The sequence below is a fragment of the Ornithodoros turicata genome, chromosome 6 (assembly GCF_037126465.1).
Source record: "Ornithodoros turicata isolate Travis chromosome 6, ASM3712646v1, whole genome shotgun sequence".
Taxonomy (NCBI): domain Eukaryota; kingdom Metazoa; phylum Arthropoda; class Arachnida; order Ixodida; family Argasidae; genus Ornithodoros; species Ornithodoros turicata.
This window is the reverse complement of record NC_088206.1, coordinates 14,957,964-14,983,339: the sequence shown is the minus strand read 5'-3', so window position 1 is coordinate 14,983,339 and position 25,376 is coordinate 14,957,964. Positions and strand designations below refer to the sequence as shown.

Genomic DNA, 25,376 nt, shown 5'->3' with positions numbered 1-25,376 from the left:
AGGGGTACGGATAGTAGAGCGTGATCCCGTATATACATGTTTTTTCGCCTCACGCCGCGATGAGCCACATGCAGCAGCGCTGACTAGGATGGCCTTCTAGCCAAGGACTAAAAAAGAAAAATTGTGTCGTAGAGAACCTACATGATCGGCGAACAAACAAAAGGGTCGCAGCACTGGATGGGCTAAAACATGTTAAAGGATAGAAGAAAATTCATCTGCGCTACAGGCTAGGAGATATCAGAAACGTCACGTTACGCGCTGGGAAGAAGGTGGCATCCAAGAGGAAAGAGGCCACGTATAAGTGTCGAACTCAACCAGCGCGTGTCACGCATGTTAGATGTGGACTCTATGACGCGAGGTGAGCTAAGAACGGAAATCGGGAACGACGTCCAGAGATCCACACGAGGCAAGCCGAGGCAAATGTTGCGTCACGGCTTGAGTAACGTGGTTTGAAGTGCCCCCGATTATTTTGGCTTCAACGTTAAAAGGAGGACATTGTGATCGCATATGCAGCCATGCGAACTTATTCCCAACATGAAGATGTCACTAACTCTTATGTGTAAATCAAATGTTCATCGTGCTTCATTCGTATTTATTCAACTCATACGTACTAGCAATCGATGCTACACAACTGACGTTTACGTGGTGCATGCAGTTGCTTATCAACCAGTCAATAAACTTTTCTTCACACCTACAGAAACAAAGATGATCGAATGAAACAAGACGCGATAGCGAACAACACAGTCCCAAGCAGACTGCTGAAAGCGCGAGCATGTACGGCTGGATCAAGATTGTAAATCTTCAGAAGAACTACGCTGATAAGACAGCACACCCTCTAGCACCCTCTCCACTGACGAAAAGAAAAGCCAGGAGTACGGCTGTCGAAAAGCACGCGCCATTAGGCTGCAGTAGGGATAGATTTGAGCCACTACGGCGTTATCTGTATTAAGTATGGAAAATAAAAGACAGGAACGCAGAACGATATTTGCTTTTTTTTTTCGTTGTCTGAAATTGCGCTTATTTTGATAGATTTTGAGAGATAACGACAACAGAAAGTCGCCAGATAATCGCAAATCAAACAAAAACAACAGAAAGTCGTGATTTCTTAACTTTTTTTGTAGTTTCGAGGTCTACAACATCTAAAAAATGCAGATGACATTGACAGGGCAACGAGCATTATTGTGGTCAAAAGAGAGCAGAGTAATGTGTTTTAATACAAACCGACCACGTGACCGCCTTTTACTATTGCGCTTTCCTCGCTAGAGGGGCTCCTGCGTTAGCGAGGAAGCCTGACATCCTATAGCTGTATCATAAATTGTCTTCAAGTATTAATAAGCCCCCCCCCCCCACCCAAAAGAAAAAAGGAAAAAGGAGAGAGCGAAAAAGAAGAAACAAAACCGCAGTCTATACAAACGGTGTGTTCAGCCACTCGGAGTTTCAGAATATATAGATCGGTTTTATAGTTCAGCGTCATGCGCGTGCGTGCATGGTTGTCCTACTTCCCTCATCTTACATGCGTATCCGTAGGTTCTCTGCACTGCCGAACTTTCAAGCCTTCAGCATTTTTTTCGTCTAGACGACACCATCTACGTCACCGCGACATATCCACGCCAACATTCACTCAACTTATAGATCTATCGTGCCTCAGAATACCTTGTTTCTACAATCAAACTGAATGTTGGTTCGTTAGGCACACTTTAGCCCGCCAATTTTAGTCAAATCTTTTATTTGTGTATGTCTCAAATTTTGCAACCATGTCCCATTTTTTAGTTTTTTTTTTTGTGTGCGCTATTTCATAAATACGATTGTACATTCGGTCTTCTCGAACAGGCCTCGAATTCTTCCGGGAGTCAGTATGAAAACACATGACGATATACAGGTTGTCCTTTGTTAGGTGCCACAATTGTTATTAAAAATTTATCACAGTCCCGGACGTGCCATTTGGGCGCCTAACATACCTGGCCTCTCGGATATCTTTCCTAGCCGGTCGCATCAGTGTTCGATGGCTAACTAAAATGGTATACTTAATTAGCTTTACTAATTTTCAAAGACAAGAGATTGACCGAATGACAGCATCGAATCCCTTGGAGCCATTGTACATTCTCTATGACCGACACATTGGTGTCTATAATTATGAACCTATCCTCGATAAACTTGGTTTGACAACCCTAGCACATCGTAGAACCTCAGATATCACATTTCCCTATGCAAAGTAGCACATGTTTCGTCTTAAGCTGTCGTCGGTCTATTTTCTGCCGTTCATTTTAGTTCTTTCTTGTGTTTTCATCCTTCCTTCATCATCTTCACATAATGTTCCACGTGCCGTGGTGTAGGGTGCGCACCTCCGCGGTGAAACACCCCATCTCATCGTCATCATTTATTGTTTTTGTTGTGCCGTTCACTCCGACTACACCTTTATTTTATGTTTTGTTTGATTGCTCACAGTTTAGCAGATACCAACAGACTTCGTAACAGCCATAATGTACACACGTTTGCTCTTTATAACAACCTCAACGATGTTAGTTCTCCTAACAGCTGTCCAGTTTTTAATTTTTTTATATCATATACCCTTACCACGTGAAGTAACACACAAATATTTGCTCTTCGTATTATTATTTCTTGCTTGTCTTCTTTATCTGTTGTAGTCTCTTCTGCGGCAAGCCATTTCCCAAACCTGTGGTTGCGCGTGGCCTTGAACGTAGGCTTCGCCGCTACGCGTTCGTGCGGCGATTGAAGGCTCCTTTAGAGGTTCAAAATTTGGAACCCGAATGGAACCTTGAAGATGCCACTATTCATGCTCAAAAAATTGCTCAAAAGTTTTGTCCTGGCAGAGGCAAGATGCCATTAGAGAACGAATGCAAAGCGCTGCCAGCAGAATATGTAGCACGCGCTTTTCGTTCCAGAATACACAGGCTCTATGGGAGCCATTTTAGGTGAAGCCTGCTTTACGTTTTGTCCCTAATTCTTGGGCATGCTACACATGCCCTCTATATTTCTGTCTCTGTGAGGCTTCACCACCTCACACGCGGACACACACACACCAACTCACATACATACATACAACTTTTTTCCATTTTGACATTCGTAATGCTAACGCATTATTAAAGTTGTTTCATAGTTTTATGGGAACAGTTCAGACTCGACAATTTACGTATTTCCTGTAGTCGATGAACAACATGTTACGGAAGCAATGAGACGACATTTATCATCATTTATCATCGTCCTGCTTCGTCTGTCAAGCTGTCCACCAGAAGTCACCATGCGGTGCGCTATAGCTGCGCAATCGCATTTATAAAGAAAACAGTCGGAGAAAGCAGCCGCGGACGGCCGATACGGTGCTCTCGCGGCGCGGTGAAGGCTCCGTGCCTCGTTTCTTCGTTTTTTCTTTGCAGTTCACGCACCGCTTATACATACTGGAGCCGTGCCAGTGTAGGTCTCTGGTCACGTGAGGGAAGTAGCATATGTCAGGACGTCCTTTCTTTCTGCGATGCTCCCTTTTCACGAGGAGGATTTTTTTTTTCAAAGATGTGCGGACTACAGCCCTCGCGCTCGTTTTGTAGGTCACTCATTTTATTCGTTGGAGAACACACTGCACCGAAAAACGAATTTTTTTCTTTTTTTTGGGGGGGGGGAATGTCACCTCAGTGCTCCTTTAAATAAATTGCATTTAACAGGAAGTTTATGGGTATGTTTCTTCCTGAAAGTCAAGTATGTATTGATTTGTTTTTCATTAAACAAATATATCATATTCTGCTTCAAGGAACTTTTCAATGCGAGCATTTTTTCCTCTCGCTTTTTAAACTTTTTTTTAAAAAAGGATTCGAAAGATTCGAGATTCGTGAGGTTCGTAAGATTCGTGGATTCGCAGAACCTTCCTAGGATTCGGGTTCGATTTCGGATTCGATTTCGGATTCAGAAAATTCTGGATTCGTCCCATCTCTATCCAAAATCCAAGCTACGGTTTACGTTTGTGGCATATGTAGTGGCGACGACGCTATTCCTTTGGGGCTCCCAAAGCGCTTGGGTCTCCCATTCCAAAAACTCTGCAATGTCTTCTGTTACGAATCGAGATATGTTGTTCCGTGCATGGGCACGGCGTAGCTTCAAGTGGTAGCCACCTGTTTCCCCAACAGTTGTGCTTGGATCACCACTTTTAAACAGAATTTTAATCCACAGTCCTCGATGCAACATTCATGTATTTCAGCATACACATCGTTCAAAACGAATAAATATAAAAAATATTGCAGATACGCGATCAAACAGCGCTATATGACACGTTTCTCCTTAGTGTTAACGCCCGTCAATTTTCCAGACAGTGAGAAAAAAAGTCGACCACAGCGACCTCCTCTGGGAAAGCTCGCCAGATACATTTTGTTCCTGCAAGCGCAGCCTATACAGGGTGTCCCAGCTAAATGCGAACGTGTTAAATAATATATAAACTTTTTCCGAGATGAAATCAATTACATTATAGCGTAGGCTGAAGGGCACTCCTTAGGGGGGCATTAGCAAACTCCTAAGGCAATGCCTTAATTAACTGTCAATAATTAACTTTTTAATTACAAAAGCTGCGAAGTTGTCCCAATGAGAACATCTGGACCCTTTGATCACCTGATACGGGAGACGTTTTCGGGAGAAAAATCCGATAGATTGTCCGCAAAAAATTCGTGAAGGAACACCTTTTTTTTTCTTCTTTATTTTGTTTATTGCGCATCTTCGGAGACGCAACTTTCCTTCACCCCCAGTGTGAGAGGGTGGAGGAGTACAGTGTCGCCTCATGCGTCGATGATGAGCTTTAACTTACGGAAACAAAACAAAAACAAATGTATCGGGTGACTCTATCGCAACTGCTCTTATCTTGGGTTGCATTCTCTGTTTTCTTTTAATCTTTTTCCAGGACGCAAGAGGCGACAGTGTGCTCCTTCACTCTCTCACATTAGGGGTGAAGGAAAGACGCGTCTCCGAAGATGCGCAATGAACAAAATAAAGAAAAAAATTGTGTTCCTTCACGAAGTTTTTTGCGGACGACGTATCGAACGAATTTTTGTTCTGAAAACGGCTCTGGTATCAGGTGACCACAGGGACCAGATGTTCTCATTCGGACAACTTGGTAACTTTTATAATTAAAAAGTTAATTAATGAAAGTTAATTAGGACATTGCCTTAGGAGTTTGCAAATGCCCTCTTAAGGAGTACCCTTCAGCCTATGCTATAATGCAATTGATTTCATCTCGGAAAAAGTGATTATATATATATATATATATATCTTTAAAAAATATGATGGGATGGGACACCCTGTATAGTCACAGCATGGCTGAAACACACCACCGTACTTGTGCACTTTCGGGATTATTTCATGAACGATCAACGGGGGACGACTGAAGCTGTCACCTATGATCAAGGACATAGACTCTCCTGCAGGCCAAACTGTTCCGATCAGTAGCCTATTTCAGAATGGGTGCTCTCTGCGTTTCTTGATAAAACGTGTATCGAGTGACGTGATCACAGAGGATAATTAGCTAAAAATACAATATTTTAAAAAGTACTGCCATCGTGCTCTTTTTCGCGCTGTTCATATGACGCACGGATGATAGAAGTTGCTGGCCTTCGCTGTTCTTTTTCGAAGACACAGGGGCACAGCGCTGCATGCACGTCTGTGCCCAACAGTTCTTGATGATTAAATACCGCTAGTGAAACTACTTGATGCTTCATGGACACCACTGTCGTCTAATGAACTCTTCAAAATGATGTGGATTCATTGGAGTCGAAGCACGGATTGGTGTATGTGGCTTTTTCTGGAAGCACTGCTATCTGGTAGGGTTGACGAAGCATGTTGTTCTGGGCACAGTCTTTGAATTCTCTCCACTTTTCTCTTGTCTCAAGATTGCGAGGTCCCCAGTCCGGGGCTGGCTTGAAGCTGCTTCGCACTTTCTGTTGTAAAATAAAAAAACTTAGTTGAATGGCATTGCTTCTCGTAGCTGTGTGTCAAACCAGCCCTGTGGTGCCACAATGTCTTGCCAACGTTAATACGTCTACTGACGCGTGAGGGTAGGAGCTGGGTAGACGCTGATAATGGAGAAAATTGCAAAGGAAAGAGGAAGAACCGTCGAAGAGGTCACACATTCGATACATTCATTTTGTACACTCAAAACGGTGGATGAATGATTGACAGGGGTCTACGATACAACAAACACGCGTAGCACTCTTGAGTATCTTCATTACCTTCATAATTACGGCGCGTCAAAGCTTAGCCACATGGTGATTGCGCCGATACGTTGGACTCGACAGGCAACAAAGGACGTTGAAAACGGAAGACGTCGGAGCGGTCAGCGCCGGCCAACGGCATTCAACTTCTGGGAACTTTTGCCACGACTTGTATATGTCTTCATTAACTTTTTTATATAGTTGAGTTGAATATTTAGAAGCGAACTCTAAATTAAATTCTAAAAATTCACTCCAACACATTCAAAGCTACGTTGCCTGTTCCAGCGGCAACAACTGGGAAAAAAATCGTCTTCCTAAGCTGAGACACGCAAAATGACGGACACCCTCATTTTGCAGCCAATCAAGCCCAGTGAGAAGGGAGCCTTGACCCACCCGTTCAGCATCCCTCTTATGGCATCTTCGAATGGTGGTCACCGATCGCTCTAGAGCGCTTTGGAACGTGTGCTCTATCTTCCACTTATCAAAACTGAGCGAAACAACAGCTTCGGCCAGTTGTTTCTTTCTTCCATCTTCTTTCTTCCTCCAGCTGGGAACGCCCTGCCCCCCTTAGAGCACTAGTAACTAGTACCGCCAGTCGAAGATACCACAGTGTCACAATAACCATTGCCGCTGATAATAGCATCCCTGTGTCACTTTGTATCGTTTTCCCCCACCCCTTATCTCTCTTTCCTCCAGGGTTTGTTACCGAAAATATTATTGGTTCCGGTTCCGGTAACTGAAAAACTCGCCTTTTCCTTTCCGTTTCTGTTTCTGGACGGTTTTCGGTAGCGGTTTCCTTTTAAGAATTTCGTTTCCGTTTCCGAGGTAATTTCGGTACTGGTTTCTGTTTCACATCCGAAACTCGTGCTGTCTGGTTTTGGCTTTTCCATGTCGGATATTCTAGTTACATACTAGATGCAAAAGGACAGCCGCACCAAACACAAACATTAAAGACTTTAATGCAAAGTTCGTCACGAATCTTATACACCGCAAGTAGATGCCTCTCTAGGTTGCGGCAAGTCTCCACTCGTGCTCAAAAATAACACGTCATCCAAAACTCTCACGTCGATCTTGCTGCGCAGTGGGATCAACAGGAACGAAAGTCCCGAAAATAAACGAATGAACGAACGAATGAATGATGACTGGAAAAATAGTGCGGAGATATATAATTTTCATATTAACGCGAAAACAGTGAGGGAAACGTCCTGCGAATTTGGTTTCCGTTAAAGTTACCACTTTTGAATATCGTTTCTGTTTCAGTTTCTGGTAGTGGAAACTAAAACAATTTTGTTTCCGTTTCCATTTTAGTTTCTTGTTGAATTTCGGTAATTGCCATTTCTCGTTTCCGTTTCCGGTAGCCAACCCTTGCTTTCCTCTGTCTCTCTCTCTCCGCAATTCCTTCTGCAGAGCGCGGTCCATGTACTCCATCCCTCTCGCTCCCGAGCCTCGCTAAACTGCGGGGTTTTAAACCAAGAGAGCGCCTCTAGGTGTCACTGGCTACGGTGCAGGTGGGTAAAACCGGAGAGGAGGGTGCAGAGAGCACTCCATGCGCTCCGGATCGCTACTTAACGCGCCCTTTGTGTTTTCCTGGTGTGACACTGCAGGGGTAACTGAAGGGGTGGAGCAAGGGTCCCTCTCACAGCGAAATGAGTGTGGTCGGCAATTTGCGTATCTCAGAACGACGATTTTCGAATATTTTTCTGAGCTGGAACAAGGCACGTGTCTTTAAATTGTCTGAGCTATTTCCCACACTGGCTGTCTTAGGGTCACTGAATAGCTTCGATTTGTGCAGTTCTCCTTTCTTTTCTGAATAACGCGTCCTGGAGTAGCCAGTCCCGAGTAGCTCGAGACTAACATCGCAATTTTTTTCTTTTACAAATCAATCAATAAATAAATCGATCAGGCTTGACTCTAGGCTGTCTATTTCTGGAAAAACAAAAAGGAAAGAAAAGAAAAACGTTAGAACACCTGGACGCCTTTACGTACAATTCCCCAGCTACAATGTCCATGTATACTGGCACCGTTGCTTGTCACATGTGGCTGAGAATCCGAGCTTAAAAAAAAAAAAAAACTGCCGGCCAAGAGAGACAGATAAAGAAAGAAGAAAAAACTCATGTCGATTGACAGAGATCGGCTTTCGAAAAGGAGCTTGCAAAAATTCACCATGGTTGAAATCGAAAGAACTCTTTATCCCAATTCTCTGTTCTTCAAAAGGTTCACTGGACTTACCTGGAGTGGCGTGGCCCCTTTTGTTTTTGCGAACACAACAAACATCCATATAGGAATCTGAATAAGGCACGTGGCAGCCATCATCCAGCCAATGAGGTTGCCCCACCAAGGAATTCCTTTTCCGCCACCGCTGCCGTCCAAGAATAGCAGCACGTTACCGTAAATGAAGATACCCTGCACATGAACACTGGTATTGGTTATAGGCTTTAGTACTTGGAGAGAGAACAAGTCGAAGAAATATACCCTAGTCAGACGGCAAACCTAAGGCCGTTAGCGGAACGGCCGTTACTTCACCCGTAGTCCAATCATAATTTCGAATGACATCGTTCTCTGCCCTGATTTGTTGAAAACAGGAGGCCTACGCCTTTTTTGTGGCAATTATGAACTGCAAAATAAATTGTCACAAAAAAGGTGTACGCTTCCCATTTTCAACAAATCAGAGAACGATGTCATACATATGTTGGAATACAGGTGAAGTAACGGCCGTTCCGCTAACGGCCTTAGGTGTGCCGTCTGACTAGGGTAATACTCTTCGAACAAAGAATATAAAAAATGCGAGCACCTTTGATAAATGGAATGCTTAACAGAACCCTTGCAGACAGAATGCATCTGCAGGCAAAGCAAAAGAGCTTTTTTTTTTTCAACAAATGTTGCGAGGATGACATTAAATAAATTAATTCTGAGCCATAAATGTTATTTGGGCTGGCTGTAGCGGGAATTTACTCAGGTGGATAATTAATAGACAGGGAGAGCGCACTTGGCGGCAGACTACCCCTTTTCTGGTCCTTGCGATATTGTGTAGCATGTACCTCAAAACTATGGAAAGTTGTCTGGATAAAAATGACTGCCATGATCCGTTTTTAGTCTAGTCGCACCTCTCCTCGCAAGGCCTCCTCTCCAAACGTGAAGGCCACGTGCCATTATTACAGGTGGTAGGTTCTCAAGACCAATAGTGCCTTTTAATAATGATTCCTTATAATGAGAACAGTTGCTCGCACTAGACGGAACATCTATGCATATTAGACGGGGAGGGGGGCATGTTGACGATGGCTCACTTTGTCTTCACTTCTTTCTCCTGGCCATTTATGGCAGGACCTACCCGTCTGCAGCTACGAGAGCGAAAGGTGGCTAGCCAAATTCGTATTCCAACACCTTCTGCGGATCTTTTCCCAGTGTTTTTATCAGTCCGGTATGCAAATTTCAGGTTAGCTTGCTACAGCCAGTGCCTACGAAGTCGGCCCAGGAGGAAACCTCCCTCCGATGCCATGATATTGCTAGACGAACGGATCCCGCTAAAAGTAAAGACACCATTTCCGCCTCCATCAGCACCGTTCCAAATACTACTAACGGATTGGAAACTTTCCATATTTACATAGGAAAATATGATGTGCATTCTACGCAGAGCAAACAGTGTTAGAGAAAGAGCCCTCGGCATTTAAGGTCATAATCAACGCGCTCAAGAAATTGAAGGAGTTATGAAACGGTTTTCCCACTTTGGAAATATCGTGTTGAAGATGCAGAAATTTGCTCCCCGAATTTTCCAAGCAAAATCCCGTGTCGATGCGACCCTGCCTTCGGAATTTATCGCGCGCTGAGAATTCGGGACCACCATAGAGGCACCTTCGCTCTTTCTCCCAGTCCCCACAAGTATAACGCGCATTATCCTAGAGAAGGACGAGCGCGCCGCTTCATGGGAGAGGGCGAGGCGTTCCTGTTCCCCTGGCGACAGTCTGCTCCTCCGCAGGAAAATTCCCCTTTTGGCGTTGCGCGCTGTCTGTCGATCTTTGGACAGCACAATTTTTCTTTGTGCAAGTGTTAATAGATCTATTACGAAAAGAGCGTGTTCCGTAGACAAGTATGGCTTTGTGTATCGAATATGTGGGCTACAGTATTGCGTACAGTGCACTGAACACATGCGGTTTCAACTAGTTTTTCAACTTCGCGCACATCAACTTAGGTGACCAAATGTTCGTACCTTTTCCCCGCCTGTATCACACAGCCTGACCTTCGCGGCACCGCCGGTGCTACAGCACGGCGATGGCGCACCAATCGCCGGGTTATCCTCGCGTAATTAGCGCACTCGCTATATGGCGTCGCTTCCTCAGGTTAAAAACCGCATTAAATTATGCGAGAAAATACCCTCATTTCGTGACTTACAATAAGTAGTACAGGAGCGGTAACACCCCAGGTTACTTTCCAAAAGATTCCCACTTTTCTATCCAGCATAAACTCCGCGTCCTTGGAAAAGTTTCGGATGCCTGAAATGACGAGGCAGGGGTCACACACATGTTTAACGTATATAGGTATAGTACGTACCGTAGATCCACATAATAGAAATGCTTTCCAATATAGCGTACAGAAAGGCCGCAGTAGCAACGCCGTAGTTGTCCAGCAACTTGACTATGTACTGTCCTGCCTGCGAAGGTATTGTACATGAGAATAAGTTGATGTACAACGCTACGTCAGTAGAGGAGCGATATATGCACTAAATACCTGTAAAATATACACGCACTTACACACAGGACAATATCACGACGTGCAACGAGAAGCACAAACGCGCACGAGAAAAGTCTGCGATTATGGAGTACCTTGTGTTTTACTACTTCGTTCGAGCGTCACTTATCCTTGATACAAGTGTCATTTTATAGCTTGCAAACTCTAAAGGGTCCCGAACATTAATTAAGGTGAGTTAATGAATCGGTTAGCATCGCATACCGCGCCTTCTGTTGTAAAACTGAACCTTCCTGCATAGTACCAGCTACTGGTACAATGCAGGAAGGTCTGACGTACCACTGATGGTTCATACTGACATTGCACTTTTCACTTTTTGTCCATCAATCATGTCCTACCGTAACTCGTTTAGGGGTATTACCGCCGAACCAGCCAATACCACCTCCCGGTCAGTGAGTGTATAAACTCTATAGGAGTTGTGTGTCATGACTTACGGCGTGGTTGGTATATAATCTTATACCCGAGGTCGTAGTGCTGGGTCGTGCTGGGATCGTACAGCGCAGCACGCAAGCTGAACGTCGTCGTACCCCACGTCGAATGACACAATGCGTAAAACCAGACGTTGCAGGGCTCGATTGTCATGCGATTTCGAGCACGACATGCCGTCCTTTATCGGAGGCATGTGTTTGAGAACGTGGACTTACGTCTGTCGCAAGAGGAAGTCCGCAGAAGAAGAGAAGAACCGCAGAGGGCACCACTAGAACCCATTTGCGTTTCTGTAGCAGTGGAAACTGATCTCTGATTGCAGTGAAGATGGATTCTACGAAGGCTACCTGTATATGTAAGCACAACGAACAGTGCGAAGAAGGCAGAAAATATGTGAACGTCAGGAACTAGGAGCAAATGTTTCGATGCCAACTTCAAGGGCTCATACTTACGGAACTGCCGACGCCGAGAGTGAAGAGCATGACGAAGAACAGCGCAGACCACAACTGAGGTACAAACTCGATCTTGGAAAGTGCTTCAGGGTAAACGATGAACACCAGTTCTGTTCCAACTGCAACGGCCAGATGTTCCTGCATTATGGAGTGTTCCTTCCCCAGTGGAGTTTTAGTGTCACGCACTGGATTTAACCTGTCACTTTTGTCTTAACTGATAACAGTTTTTATTTCGTTTATACATCGTTTTTACATCGTTTTGGCGCATTATAGCCCTTGTCGCTGCTGCGCCGCACGCACACACACACACACACACACACAAAAAAAAAAAACTAATCATCATAATCATCACGTTCCCCAGCTTGTCATACTGATGCTAACGTTACGAGCTCCCGAGGTCCGTGCACAAATACTCACTGATAATACTCCGCCGATATTGCCAATAGATAAAGGCTATTGCCCAATTTCAAAGCTACCGCTTGTATATAGCTCTGTACGCTGTCACGCGGTCGCGACCAACCAGGACTTCCCTACCCGGGGAAGTTTTTCTTCTTTTTCTCCATTTTTCTGACTCCTGGCAACGCTCGAGCTGTCCTGGTGTTCTACCTGGGTTTTCGTCCGACAGGCCCTCTCCCCCTTGTTGATTTATCCAGACCCTCCAACACGCCAACGACAAATTTCTGCACAAGTTTCCTGTACAGGGAGGCCCGTGTTGTTTCAAAGACAAGTGCCGGTAATGGCACACACGGGAATTACAACCTAACTTAACAATGATCCCTCCCCCAATCTTCTGCAACACCCTTCCCACAACCTATTGCTATGTGCGTGGGTTAATCCACAGCCTCACCGACAAATCTATGGCATTCGTCTTGCATTCCCCAGTAGCACGCCACCCCACCCAAGTAGCACGCCGCCATATCGAGCTGATAAGCAGCTCGGAAATACAAGCAATACCACAACCTGACCGGGACCAAAGTCTGACCTTGTAATTCCAACTCACCTGCATTGATGACCTCGTTGAAGTTGACGCCCAGCTTGGCAGAAAGACCTCCCAGAACAGCGAACACGACGGTGCCTGCCAAGACACTGGTAAAGGTGTCCAGAATGCTCAAGAGGATGGCGTCTCTGAAACGGTGAGTGTCGACGTCATGCGATTCGCCCAGGTGCGCAGAAAATAGAATATCCAATGGAATAAGTACCTGTAGATATCCTTCTTGAAGTCATTGTAACCGGAAAACATAATCAGGAACCCATAGCCAACTCCTAACGAAAAGAAGGACTGTTCGCAGGCTTTGTACCATACCTGCGGTTGGCGAAAAATCATAAACACTTTGCTGTTGATCTACTGCTTAGGAGGATAGAATATGAACTAATAGGTTTTTGCGTCTGTTTAAGTTCTACTCTGGGGACGATTCCAAAAGAAATGCCCAATGAAGTCTTTTTTTTTTTTTTTCAAATGTATTATTGAAGTTGGACAAGCAGATGTCTTTATGCTCGTTTATCCAGGACGCCGGGTTTCGCAGCCTCAAGTCATCGCAGTTCTTCAACACTTATTGCGACCCATAGCCACGCTGAAAATTTCCCAATTTGGGTAGAGGACCTGCGAGAACGTCTTATTGGAAAATAATTTCGGATTTCAGGGAACCTTGTCTTTTCAGAAATGTGAATGAAACTAAGGGCGCAAACACTAGTGTTCATTACTTCTTCAGTATAGTGCAGTGGTTCCTTTCTCTCTTTTTTTTTTTTCTTAATAAGAAACCAGTGCTCAAAATTACAGTGCCCTGGTATTTTGAGTTAAGCAAGCGTCACTCGCCCTTACCTGAACATCGAGAAGCTTGTGCCATTCTGGTGTGAAGAATCTCTTGATGCCATCGAGGGCGCCCTCTTGCAAGCAGGCAACGACCAGCAGCGAAATCAGCACGGCGTATGGAAAGATGGCAGTGAAGTACGCCAGCTGAAACCGGTTGTGATTCAAAATTAGAGACATACTTATAATTCTTGAACCCAATTCAACGAGAAGAGTATTGACTAAATAAATAAATAACGAGGACAAAATGGTATCTGGCGCTGCTGAACTAGCTGTAATAGGTTTAGCCTTTCTCTGAACGCTGCACCAAGAGTAATCAGACTGCTCCTCCGTTACCTCGCTGCAACCGGCCTACTGGTCGCCCTGTGAACCGGACTGTGCCCGCCTGGGTACTCTCTCGCTGATTTTTTTTTTTTTTGAATAGCAAGCCGACACCCTGTCTGGCTGACCTTTCCCTCGTTCCTCTTCTTTGTTATTATTAAACATATCCCTCCCCCTCCCCCCAGGAGTAATCCTGGTAGTTGCAAAACGCCCTTACAATGACGTCTCCTAAACCAACCAACCGACTCGCGCCTTGCCGGCCCGCAAAAAGTGGCTACGTCGAGTAACGCAGTGTGTAACAAAAGGCCCAAAGAACGAAAGTAAGAGATATTACATACGAAAAAGTAGGAGATACAAGATACAATCCAAAGTACTGCTTGCGACACACTTTTCCGTAATCTCCAGGTCGGTACGGAACGATCCCCTATCGGCAATGTCGCGCACGAAGGAGCTGCACCAAGACCGCCTCCGAGGGGAGGCGAGGAGGCCAGAGGACACTACTAGAGGCAGTGCGGGCATTGTAGGCAGACGATTCCCAACTATCGCTCCCGGAATGCGGATTCCGAAACGTCAAGTTGGCGTTATTTTTAGATAGTTGAGCGGTTGGTGTGTGATTTATCTGCATACACATTTGCATTCCCGGCATTCAGACTATTCTCAACTAAAGTCTCTGGAAATCGGAATACCGCAGTCGTCCGGTACTCATGCAAGCAATATTGTGCACCAGTTGTCATATACATGGTCCACCGGAGCAGCTTCAAGGGGAAAACGATCGCAGTACTTTCTGAGTTCCAATTTTGAACTCGATTTCACGTATGGAAACCTCCACGATGAACATTGCGTGAGAGCATCATTGTCCAGGCATCTTCGCAAATACTAAAAAATGCGCATAGCGAACGGCCATTGTGGGTCACGTGACCTTGGAGAATATTTAAAAGCATTCACGAGAAAAGGGGGAATAAAGAGGACCACAGAATCTCTGCAGGACGAGTCGCTGATGTTCGCGGGAGAGCGTCCACTGAGGGTCTGGAGCCGTCCTTGGGATCCCGACCGCCCCTTGTTGTTCTGTCGCGGTCCCCGTCAGGTCAACAGGTGTCAGAGTTGCTGTTTGTCTTGACACTGCGGTCTTTCGTGTGTTTCACTCGGCGTATAGACCCGTGTCTCTTAGACTCTGACTTTGTGCACTCATCACGCTTTCGTGCGCGACACTGCCGCCAGGGAACCGTTGCGACACTAGCTGTATGATACAGACAAGTGTGTTGGAAGTAGTACACTTGTTTAAAATGCATTGTTCGTTACCATTATTTATGTGAAGTATATGAAAAAGAACATGCGGGTACCTTGCCAAGCGTCTTGACGCCTTTGATGACACTGAGCGCTATGAATGCATAGACGAATACCATGCACAGAGCAAGTTCCCAACTCATCCACCGGATATCCCATAGGCCCTCGGACTGGTGAGAGATACGGTACCTGGGGATAATTCACTTCCACTATAATCCATTACTAATTTCATGATAATCCATTACTCCACTTCGCCGTTGCAAAGCCGCTGAGTAAAGTTCTAGATTGCGTGGCGCAGTCTTTCAATGAAAGTGCTTACTTCCAATAAAGCTCCGGTACTGATACTCGGCGATTGCTTGTCTCCAGTGTAAGGTTAACCTAGAACGGGAACATGCGCACCAAGGGTTACTTTGCGTTCGAGTTCAATATCTGTACCTTGCAATAACAAATCGCCACAATGGGAAACGAAATTGTACCAGAACACCGCGTCAATACACTCGTCTCATCTTTTGGTCCTCTACATGTTTCACTTGAATTTTTTTACAGCCAACGTAAAGACTAGCAGCATCAAAGAAATGGCACTTCCAGGACCACATGATGTTCGAGAAATCACAAGTTCCCCAGTGGAAGAATGAGTTATTAGTCGGATTTGGTGGATGTGACATGCACACCACGACACGGTCCAGATTACATATAAAAGTGCATGATGTTTTGGCTCATGCGTTCGTGTGCCATATGTAGCCATGTCAGGAATGCAGGCACGGTATACAGTCAACAAGTCAGCAGCCAGCTGTTTGCTCCCACAGTTGCCTCGGCAACACACACCATCGTCACTGCCAGCGCACTGCGACCCCAGTTGCCATTGCCCGATTGATTCGCTTGCCTGGAATATTCCACTTCCATTTCAGAAGCTTTATTCTTACTTGTTGCGCGGTGTGGTTAGCTGGAGGTCCGTTGATGTTGAAGCTGTCGCATGAGAGTTGGGGGTTGGTTCCTTCAAACCAGTGGTCTTGACACTCGGTCCATGGGAGAGAAGACGACGCGGAAGCAACGAAGTAACGGACAGCGAGGGCGATGACGAAATTATAGTAGAGGGACATGTAAACACTGGTGAACATCTGGGCATAGCCTATGCCTGCAGGCAACGCATAATAAATGAGGCCACGTTTTACTAAACACAGTATGTTTGTATAGGTTCATCTTGAAAAACACCGGAGTTCCGTAAAGGAAGCATTCAAGAACCCCCTTTCACATGAGCCATACCTCGCATAGCTGGCACCGCTTTCCATGCTTTCACGTGTCCCAAACCACTGAACTGACCAAAGATCAGTTCCATGTAGTACAAGGGACGGCCGATGACTAGAAGCACTATCAAGTAAGGAATCAAGAAGGCTCCTGCGAAGGAAAGACATCCATGAAATGCACACCTCGGCGCGTCGTGGTCCAGGTCTTCGCTGCACTACCGCACATACCTCCTCCGTTCTCGTACGCAATGGTTGGAAATCTCCAGACGTTTCCGAGTCCCACGGACAGTGAGGCACAGGAGAGGAAGAACTCCACACTTCTCCCCCAGTGGCCGCGGGTGGGTTGAGATTCCTCCTTCGACATTTCGGTACAGCTGAGTTGCGTTTATGTATAGTCTAATAAAGAGAGCGGAGACTTACAAGACGTTACATAACTAACATTCCAAAGAACAACTGCCACAAGAAGATACCGGGCACAATGCTAGCAAAGAAAACCATAAAACCACGTGCAATTCGGTACGAGATAAAGAAGTGTCGTCCGCTTCCTTTATAGCAGTTGACAGAGGGAATGATATACGCACACTGTATAGAGATACACGAGTGGGATACCTGAAGCGGTGATGAGATCAGATGTCGGGCAGCGGCGGAATACCTCGATCAGTGGAGACACGCACAGGAATCACAAATCATTGGCCGTACGCTGCATGAAGAAAATGGTCGTAATCAGGTGAGACACCGTCATAAAATGCATTACTGTAGAAACATCGCGTGGTGTGAACTATAAGTTACGGCCGGTAGTTCTATAGTTGTAGTTCCAACACGCCCAGCGTCTCACCTTGTTGTATTTCAAGGGGCATAATTCTATCACCAACCATCAGTTCAGAACCCCAACAACGCCGAATATCCTCTGGATGTACAAATGATGTCCTAAAAAGATTCATACGTCCACTGGACATCTGAGGGACATCCATCAGACGTACGAATTCGTTAGGACATTATTCGTACATCAAGAGGTTATTCGGTGTTGTTGGGGGTGTATTTCATTCAATACATGACGAACCGTGCCGCGGGATCCACTTCCCAGTTGCATGACACATGAAGGTGATCGCTGACTATAGAGTGCTCCCCTCCCATATATACTATACCTGCATGACTGGTCTTGATTGCACGAAAAGACGTAGCCCAAGGTACTGATAAGCGTTCGATAATGTCCGATCGCAGAAAAGCATGAACTGCCGCTTTGTCATGTTTCTTCCGCGTTCGCGCTATTGCACAGTGGGCAGGAAGCATGTAACGCTCCATACCCAGGTGCACGAAAGTGTAGACACGCGTCAGTTCTTATCTTCCTGCACAAACAACCGTCTGTGGCCTAGATATGCTTTTAACTGGGTGGTTGTTTTAGAGTAATCGCATGTGCTCTGTACACGTCGACGGATTTTCTTTTTCGTCTCTGGAGTGTAACTTTTGTAACTTCTGCGCAGTAACATATTTTTCTTTTCACTCCTTTCGCGTGCAAATATCTCGTCCTATATAGGTCACAGACCTCTGTGTCGCAAGTTTCACGTCATGCAGAAGAATGTTGTGTAAAACACTTACACTAAGATGTATATTCTACGGTAACCACCACTTCGCGAAGGTGTGATTAATTTGAACTTTTTCAATTGTGCTTTCTGCAAAACATCTTTATCAAGACTGCTCCTACACCTTTCAGTTGAGAATGGGGCATAAAAAGGGCTATTTATTTACAAAGCCATTCCTCTTACTCAAAGAAAATTGTAACAAAAATAGCTTACGGGCGCTTGGCATGGGGGTGTTCTCTGCTATTTGATCGTAATGTGTGAGCAACACGTGTTTCTATTGGCAACCCTCATATCTTTTGTCGATACATGCAAAGGGGCGCGTACGAGTACGGATCATTTAACATGTGAAAATAACACGGTCTTGTAACTCATATTGCGTTGCCTATACCCTCATGTGCCACACATGACGTGCCGCACTTGAAAAGGCATCGTTGAAATATGTATACGCGTAGTGGTATGAAGTGGTAACAAAATGGACGCGGGAAAAAAAGCGCATTGCGTGCAACTGAATGAAGCTTTCTCATCTCCATCATTACCACTTTCCTTGGAATCACTTCCGAATTATTTTTGTTGAGGCCAATATCGTCTGAGCTTGCATCAGTTGATCCTGTGTGGATCCTTGACGTCAAGAAAGCGTACGACAGTGTCCTCCATAGCGCAATCATGGCGACCCTTTCAGAAGCTGAAGTCGGGGGCTGCGCCTGGTCATGGATTAAAGACTTCTTGGCTGACCGCTCCCTGTTTGTGCGCACCGCTGACGGGGACACTGCGACGTTCCGCGTGCACCGTGGTGTCCCACAAGGGAGCGTCCTCAGCCCCTTATTATTCAATATCATTATGGCTTCTCTTCCTGCGCAGCTTCATAATCACACTCACATTACAATATATGCTGACGACGTATGTATCTGGACTTCCGCCGTTCGGCGTGATACGATCCAACGCCGACTACAAGGTTCATTAGACATCATTTCAAGATACCTTTTGCACCGCGGCTTGGTTGTCTCGCCTAGCAAGACAGTAGCCATGGCATTCTCACGAAGATCATTTCATAAGTACCCGCTTTTCATTGATGGCTCACCCCTGACCTTTGTCACGACCTGCCGATACCTGGGGATTACAATTGACCGTGGCCTGACGTGGTCCCAGCATGTGAAGCTGCTTGCTACCAAGGCAAACGGTTTGGTAAATGTACTCAGGCGTATTGCTGGTGCATCCTGGGGCCCGTCATGTTCTGACCTCTATCGTGTTCATCAGGCCCTGGTGTTGGGGACATTGCGGTACAGCTTACCCATCCTGCATGGTCTAAGTCGAACCCAAGAACAGGAACTGCTCAACATCCAGGCCCGTAGTCTCCGTGTCTGTTTGGGAGTCCCCAGGACAACGGAGACGTATTCTGTCTTGGCAGAGGCGCGAGAGCAGCCGGTTCACATACTGCGGGATGGTGATACCCTCCGCGCTTATACACGCTACATTACACGGCACCCGCTCCACTCTCTTTGTCGCATTGATGAGGACTGCCCGGCGTCTGCTTTCGGCAGTGCCATTGCCCGCCTGAAAGGGAGCATTCCATCTACCGCGTCTACACCATCCTATGCACCGGCGATGTGGACTCTTGAAAGACCCTGTATTCACTCTAACATCCCTGGACTCCAACGCAAGAAAGACGTCCCCACAGTCGTGGCCCACCAGCTCACACTGGAGCACCTCGCCTCAACACATCGACTAAGTCGCCATATATACACAGATGGCTCGGTAACCGAAGGTAGTTCGAGCGCGGCTTTCTACATTCCGGATGAAGACCTGGGCCACGGTTTCAAACTCCCCTATACAGTGTCCTCGACAGAAGCCGAACTGTTTGGTATCCTGGCAGCACTGGAGCATATTACAGAATCCGGGCACGGAACGTGGGTCATTCTTACAGACAGCAAGGCATCACTAGATATGTTGTCGTCATCTCGCCCCAGCATAATAAGCGATTTGCATACCATGACGCTTCAAAAATTCAATGAACTCTTCGCCACTGGCTACAACATCACGTTTCAATGGGTCCCTGGCCACGTAGGCGTGTATGGAAATACCCGAGCAGACGCAGTAGCGAGACGCGCTGGGTCTGATGACACTTCGGCCCTGGCACCTCTGCCGCTTACAGCCTCAACATGCCGTCTATACATACGCCGTCGGTGTGCCACATGTGCTCAGCAGTTCCGTGCCGAAACAACGACTTACAACTCATTCCTACGGTCTATCGACCCATTGATGGAGTTCGTCATCACTTGCCACCGCAGCCGTAAAGAAGAATCCCTTCTCCACCGCCTACGTCTCAATGTTGCCCGTACACCCTCACTTCTCTTCAAGATGGGACGGCTAAATTCACCAAACTGTAATGTCTGTGGAGTGGAAGCGGACATCCCACACCAACTCCTGTATTGCCAGCAGCACCTTCAACATAGGGACACCCTCCGTTGCCGTCTGCTCCAGATTGGTTGTAACGACTTTTCGTTGGCCGCTCTTCTTGGCCCCGTCTTGCACCCCAACCAGTGGGCTGTCACTGCCGCTCTCCTCGGTTTTCTCCGAGTCTCAGGACTCGTGAACTGCCTGTAACGTTGTGCTAGTGTTTATTCTCTTCTTTCTTTCTGTTTCTCTTTTCTTTGTTTCTCCTTTCTTTCTTTGTGTCTCTCTTCTCTTTCTTTGTGTCTCTCTTTTCTTTCTTTGTGTTTCTCCTTTCTTTCCTTTCGTTTCTCTTTTCTTTTCCTTTCCTTTCTTTTTGTTTCTTGTTTCCTTTCCCTTTCCTTTCTTTTTGTTTCTTTTCTTTTCCTTCCCTTTCGTTCTGTTTCTTGTTTTCTTTCCCTTTCCTTTCTTTCTGTTGCTTTTTGTTTTTCTTTCTTTCCTCTGTTTCGATCCCCCTTTTTCTTTTTCCTTCCTTTTCTTTTTCGTTTGCCCCTTCCCCCTTTTTTTTCGGAATAGCAAGCCGGCTCTTTTCCTGGCTAACCTTTCCTTTCTTTTTTTCTTAATAAACATATCCCCCCCCCCTGTGTGGAATACGAAGCTCTGTAATCGTGGAGCTCTTATTTGACAATTATTCAGATTTCACAGTCATGTCATTGGGTGAAGCAATAAGACAATAGATCATATAGCTATCTCGCGACGTAAAGCCTCGAATTGTGATTAATAAGCCAATACGATCCGCTATTCACTTGGCCGATTACATACCCTTCAGCCTATCCTTCAATTCTCCGTTCATTCTCTCAGGCCCCGGTTCTGTTATCCGCTTCACTGTCACCAAGCCAACTCAGATGACCAACTACCATTTGCCATACTCGCATCCACTCCTCATTCTGTGGGATACTTCATATGTAGAACATACGAGTGACGCAAAGGGGCGAAATTATCACCGCAGCTATGCCTTCTTGCTTGAAGAGTATCTGCTTAAACACAAAGCTATCTTTCCGAAGATGCAAATACATAGGCAAATGGGCCAAGGAATGATAGGCGGTCACGCCGATTACGCATACACCTACCTATATGGTATCAGAGTTCGTCAACGAAAACCTTTGTTCTTCCGGCCTGAATTTTGCAAGGATCCCAAGGCGTCGCTGGATGACTGGGGAAACGTGAACCCAACGTTCAAGGATTTGTCTGAGATTTGCACGTTTGCTTTGTATGCAACTGATATATCACAACGTAGCAGTCACTTAGATGCGCTCGCCGCTGATGACTTGATTATCCAACAAGTATGATAGATTTGATAGAACAAAGCCAAGTTCATCGCTTGAAAACAAAAGACCGAAAGACGGTCACAGCTAGAAGACATCAAAATTTATTACTATGCTCCAAATGTGGCGTCGTAGCGAACATTGAGCACGTCCTAATAGAATGTAAGCTCTACGAAACGGAGAGGCGGCAACTCTCTGCTCAGCTGAGTTGGTGCTAGCCGAGAGACGTGCAACCTGGCTGCAATTCTTGGCCCATGTCAGACCCATGTGCAACACCGCCGAGGTCTTCTGATGTTCTTGGCTAGTTCCTCTTGGCTACAGCGGTTTGCTCCAGACGCTGTAGGGTCCTCCCCTGCATCTCAAGGACCATTGGCGCTTCTTTCATGTGTATCTTTCTTCCTTTTGTGTGACGTAGCGCTGCGCATCCAGTGGAGGGGAGTTCAAGAGTTGTACTTGCACATAACTTCATTTTCATATTTCACATCTCATGTTTCGCGTGTAATGGGGTAGTGTACGGTTCTCAAGCGGTGAATCACCCCAGGCCATAGTCATGATTTATTTGTTGTTGCTGTTATTACTAGAGCGGATTTATCGCTTCGTCTTCAGTTTCTCTTTTTAGTATAACGAATCGTGGTCTTCGTTCTCCACGAGGGAGAGGTTCTCCAGATCTTAGATTGATTGATTTGTGAAAGAAAACAATGGAGATGTTGGAGAAGCCCCTTGATCTATATACTCAAATATACACCTTCTTAATGCCACTTGGCAATAGACAGTCAGGCGTATGAATGCATCGCGTCTTCGAAACGTCATGGGCGCCATATTATTAATGACAATGGTTATGACTGTTGCCAGAAGTGACATCTTTCTACAGGTTCACTGTTCTTCGGTTCAGACGTAAAAAAAAAAGTAAGAAAAAAAATAAACAACGGCACCAATAAGTAGCTACCTTATTTTGTTGAATACAACGAGCACTCACCGCAACAATTGAACCTCTGTATGCAATAAGGGGATAAGTCGGAAAGTTCCAAACCGAGAAAAGAGGCCTGATCTGATTGTCCGTCCCATTGTCACACATGCATTTTCCGTTTCTTATCCTCCTGTAGCGGGCCAATAACTTGCAATACGGTCCTAAATTTTCTTTGGCAGCTACATACAGCCAAACCAAACAGCAAACAGCAGCAAAAACAGTCAAAAGGGGATAAGTCGACTTATCCCGTTATTGCATACAGAGGTTCAATTACTGAAATTTCAAGGACATGTAGTGGATAGCGCGTGCGATTGAGTAACGTGCACGACAGCTGGGATTGAAATACTGCTATTGCTCGTGAGCAGAAAGCGTAAACTCTGCTGCGCCAGTAGCACGTACAGTAACCAGATACCGCACGCTGACAAGAAGCACGTTTCGTTTTTATCGAGGACGTTGTCTTCGCTTGCAGCCGTTGAAGTTCGATCAAGACTCGCTGACATAGAAGGCTTCGGTCTTCTCGCCCCCTTACCAGCCGAATGAGCGCAGAATCTCAGGCAAGATGGCGACGCGGGCGAGCTTGATGATAAGTAAAGCCTGAGCTTGGGCAACGAAGAAACGCGACATACACACGACACCACCGTCCCTGTCGTCTGCTACGGAATATCAGCAGGATATTCACCATGTCTAGAGGAGACAACGCCACCTAGATGCAGAAGACCTGCCTTAGTGCCTCCTTTCACTCCTTCGCATGTGGACATGGCGGTGTCAGCCAATCGCCGCAGACGATTTCGAATACGGGCTTTAAGTGGCTATCAGTGACTGTCCGGACGGCTCATTGTGGCTCGTCTGCATTGCAACGCACACCGGAAGCACGGTCGTGGTTAACTATACGTCACGAGCACGCCAAGAGCACGAAATGACAGGACGAGAGTCGAAATGCGAGGTAATGCGTTGGCAATGCGCCAGTTGAGAGCCAGCAGTTCGTTTCCTTGTCCCTGGCTGCTACTCCTTCTATCATTCTAAATGATACGACGCTGAACGCTACGTGCTCATGTTGCAGCAGAAAGCTACAGTATTGAAGTGTCCCGTGCAATGTCGCTCGGTGTGAATACACGGAAAGGCGCGCAGTCGTCTGCCTTGACGCATTCAAGATTCAAAGAGACGTAGTGCCCAAATTTTTAAATGACACTTTCCTTCGATCCGTTGCTTTCGTTTCTTTCGTTGGGAACTCACATATAGCTACTTTTGTCAGAACGTCACCTTCTTTACCTAGTGATTGTATAGAACGCGGCTTACGGTTTCCTGAGCGAAAGGAATCTTGAGTGCCTTCTGCAGCGCGTCTCATCATAGGTACAGAGTATAGCTTTCCTAACCATACGCTAAAGATAAGCTATCGTCATTTATATCGAGCCTATAGGCCTGCTGCACTAACCAGGAGGCGCTGCGATTTCCCGACACATGCGTCACGGGCGCCCAGACACGAATAACTTCCTAGTTCTCCAGCGGTCGGTCGTGCTGGGCCTGACGTGATTTCTTCGTGTAAGACCTTTCTGCCATTTCTACTAATGTGCAGTACTGTGCAAAATAAATCACATGTTAGTCAACAGACATTTGTTCGATGATGTGAAGTGTAAGTTAGCTAGAACACGACAGCAATTGTGTGTCCTGTTCACACGTGAGATTAAAATCACAGGTTACAGAGATTTACAGGTATTTTTCCGTTCAGGAGAACCTAAACTTTTACGCACTGAATGGCACGTTTGACATGGTTGCGAACTTGAGCAATGCAATCATTATCTTACATCTGCTACTGTCAAAACTGAGCACTAGACATGAAATTGGAGGCATCAGCAGAATTTGGATCTTTGTTCTCACTATTGACATGGGAAAGGGGAAATTGCCGATTGTGTTTCCTTTCCGCTGACCTGGACACGCGTGAACACTTATGCATGTATAGGGTTCCGACTTTCCGGTTTTAACCGAAAAACACAGAAAAACATACGCAGGGCAAATTTTTCTTCACTCGGTTTTAATCGACAACCACCGAATTCAGAGGGACATCGCAGGAGCGATGACAGAGAGACAAGTTGTTGATCAGCAGATCAGGTAACCATACAGAAATACGATGGTTGCGAAGAATGTCCGCTTACCTTTTCGTCAGCTGTAAAACGCCACCGTAGCGAACAACGCCATGTCGAACGAGCGCCGTGCAGAAATTACGTTGTGATTTTTATTCGCCGCTAACTGTCGGGTAAACCATGTACATGCCAGTAAAAACATCCAAATACGCCAATTTCGTGAAAATAAATAAACAACGAGGAACACACGCGGAACCAATACATACGGTACGTACCAACGGTATACGCTCGCGGTGTATGCTGCCAAATAAAGCACACGAACACGATACGTCACAGCAGATAAGACAGCGATACTGATTGAGCCAATAAGAAGCCTACAAGGTCCTGCCAGAAAACAAGATAACGAAAGCGTATCGACGGAAATGAATGCTGCAAGGAAAGGCAGTGGCTCTTTCACATACGCGTCATATCCATAGGTGGGGAGCAACGCGTTGCATTCGAGTAGTGAAATATGGTAACGCATTACATTTGGGAGAAAAGTAATGAGTAACGTAACGTCATTAC

General features: G+C 45.9%; 1 protein-coding gene across 1 annotated transcript; it reads right to left on the bottom strand.

The window, feature by feature from the left end:
• Nucleotides 1-5,196: 5,196 nt before the first annotated feature.
• LOC135399229 (sodium-dependent nutrient amino acid transporter 1-like) lies at nt 5,197-25,120 on the bottom strand. Its single transcript, XM_064631024.1, has 16 exons — nt 24,885-25,120; nt 17,084-17,174; nt 16,703-16,870; nt 16,494-16,625; nt 16,154-16,365; nt 15,550-15,608; nt 15,287-15,419; nt 13,638-13,772; nt 13,018-13,121; nt 12,819-12,943; nt 11,819-11,937; nt 11,585-11,713; nt 10,746-10,845; nt 10,587-10,687; nt 8,430-8,603; nt 5,197-5,927 (listed from the first exon to the last, which is right to left on the bottom strand). Exons 3-16 carry the CDS (start codon nt 16,836-16,838, stop codon nt 5,736-5,738), a joined length of 1,851 nt encoding a protein of 616 aa, XP_064487094.1. The 5' UTR covers nt 16,839-16,870; nt 17,084-17,174; nt 24,885-25,120; the 3' UTR covers nt 5,197-5,735.
• Between the last annotated feature and the right edge of the window lie 256 nt (nt 25,121-25,376).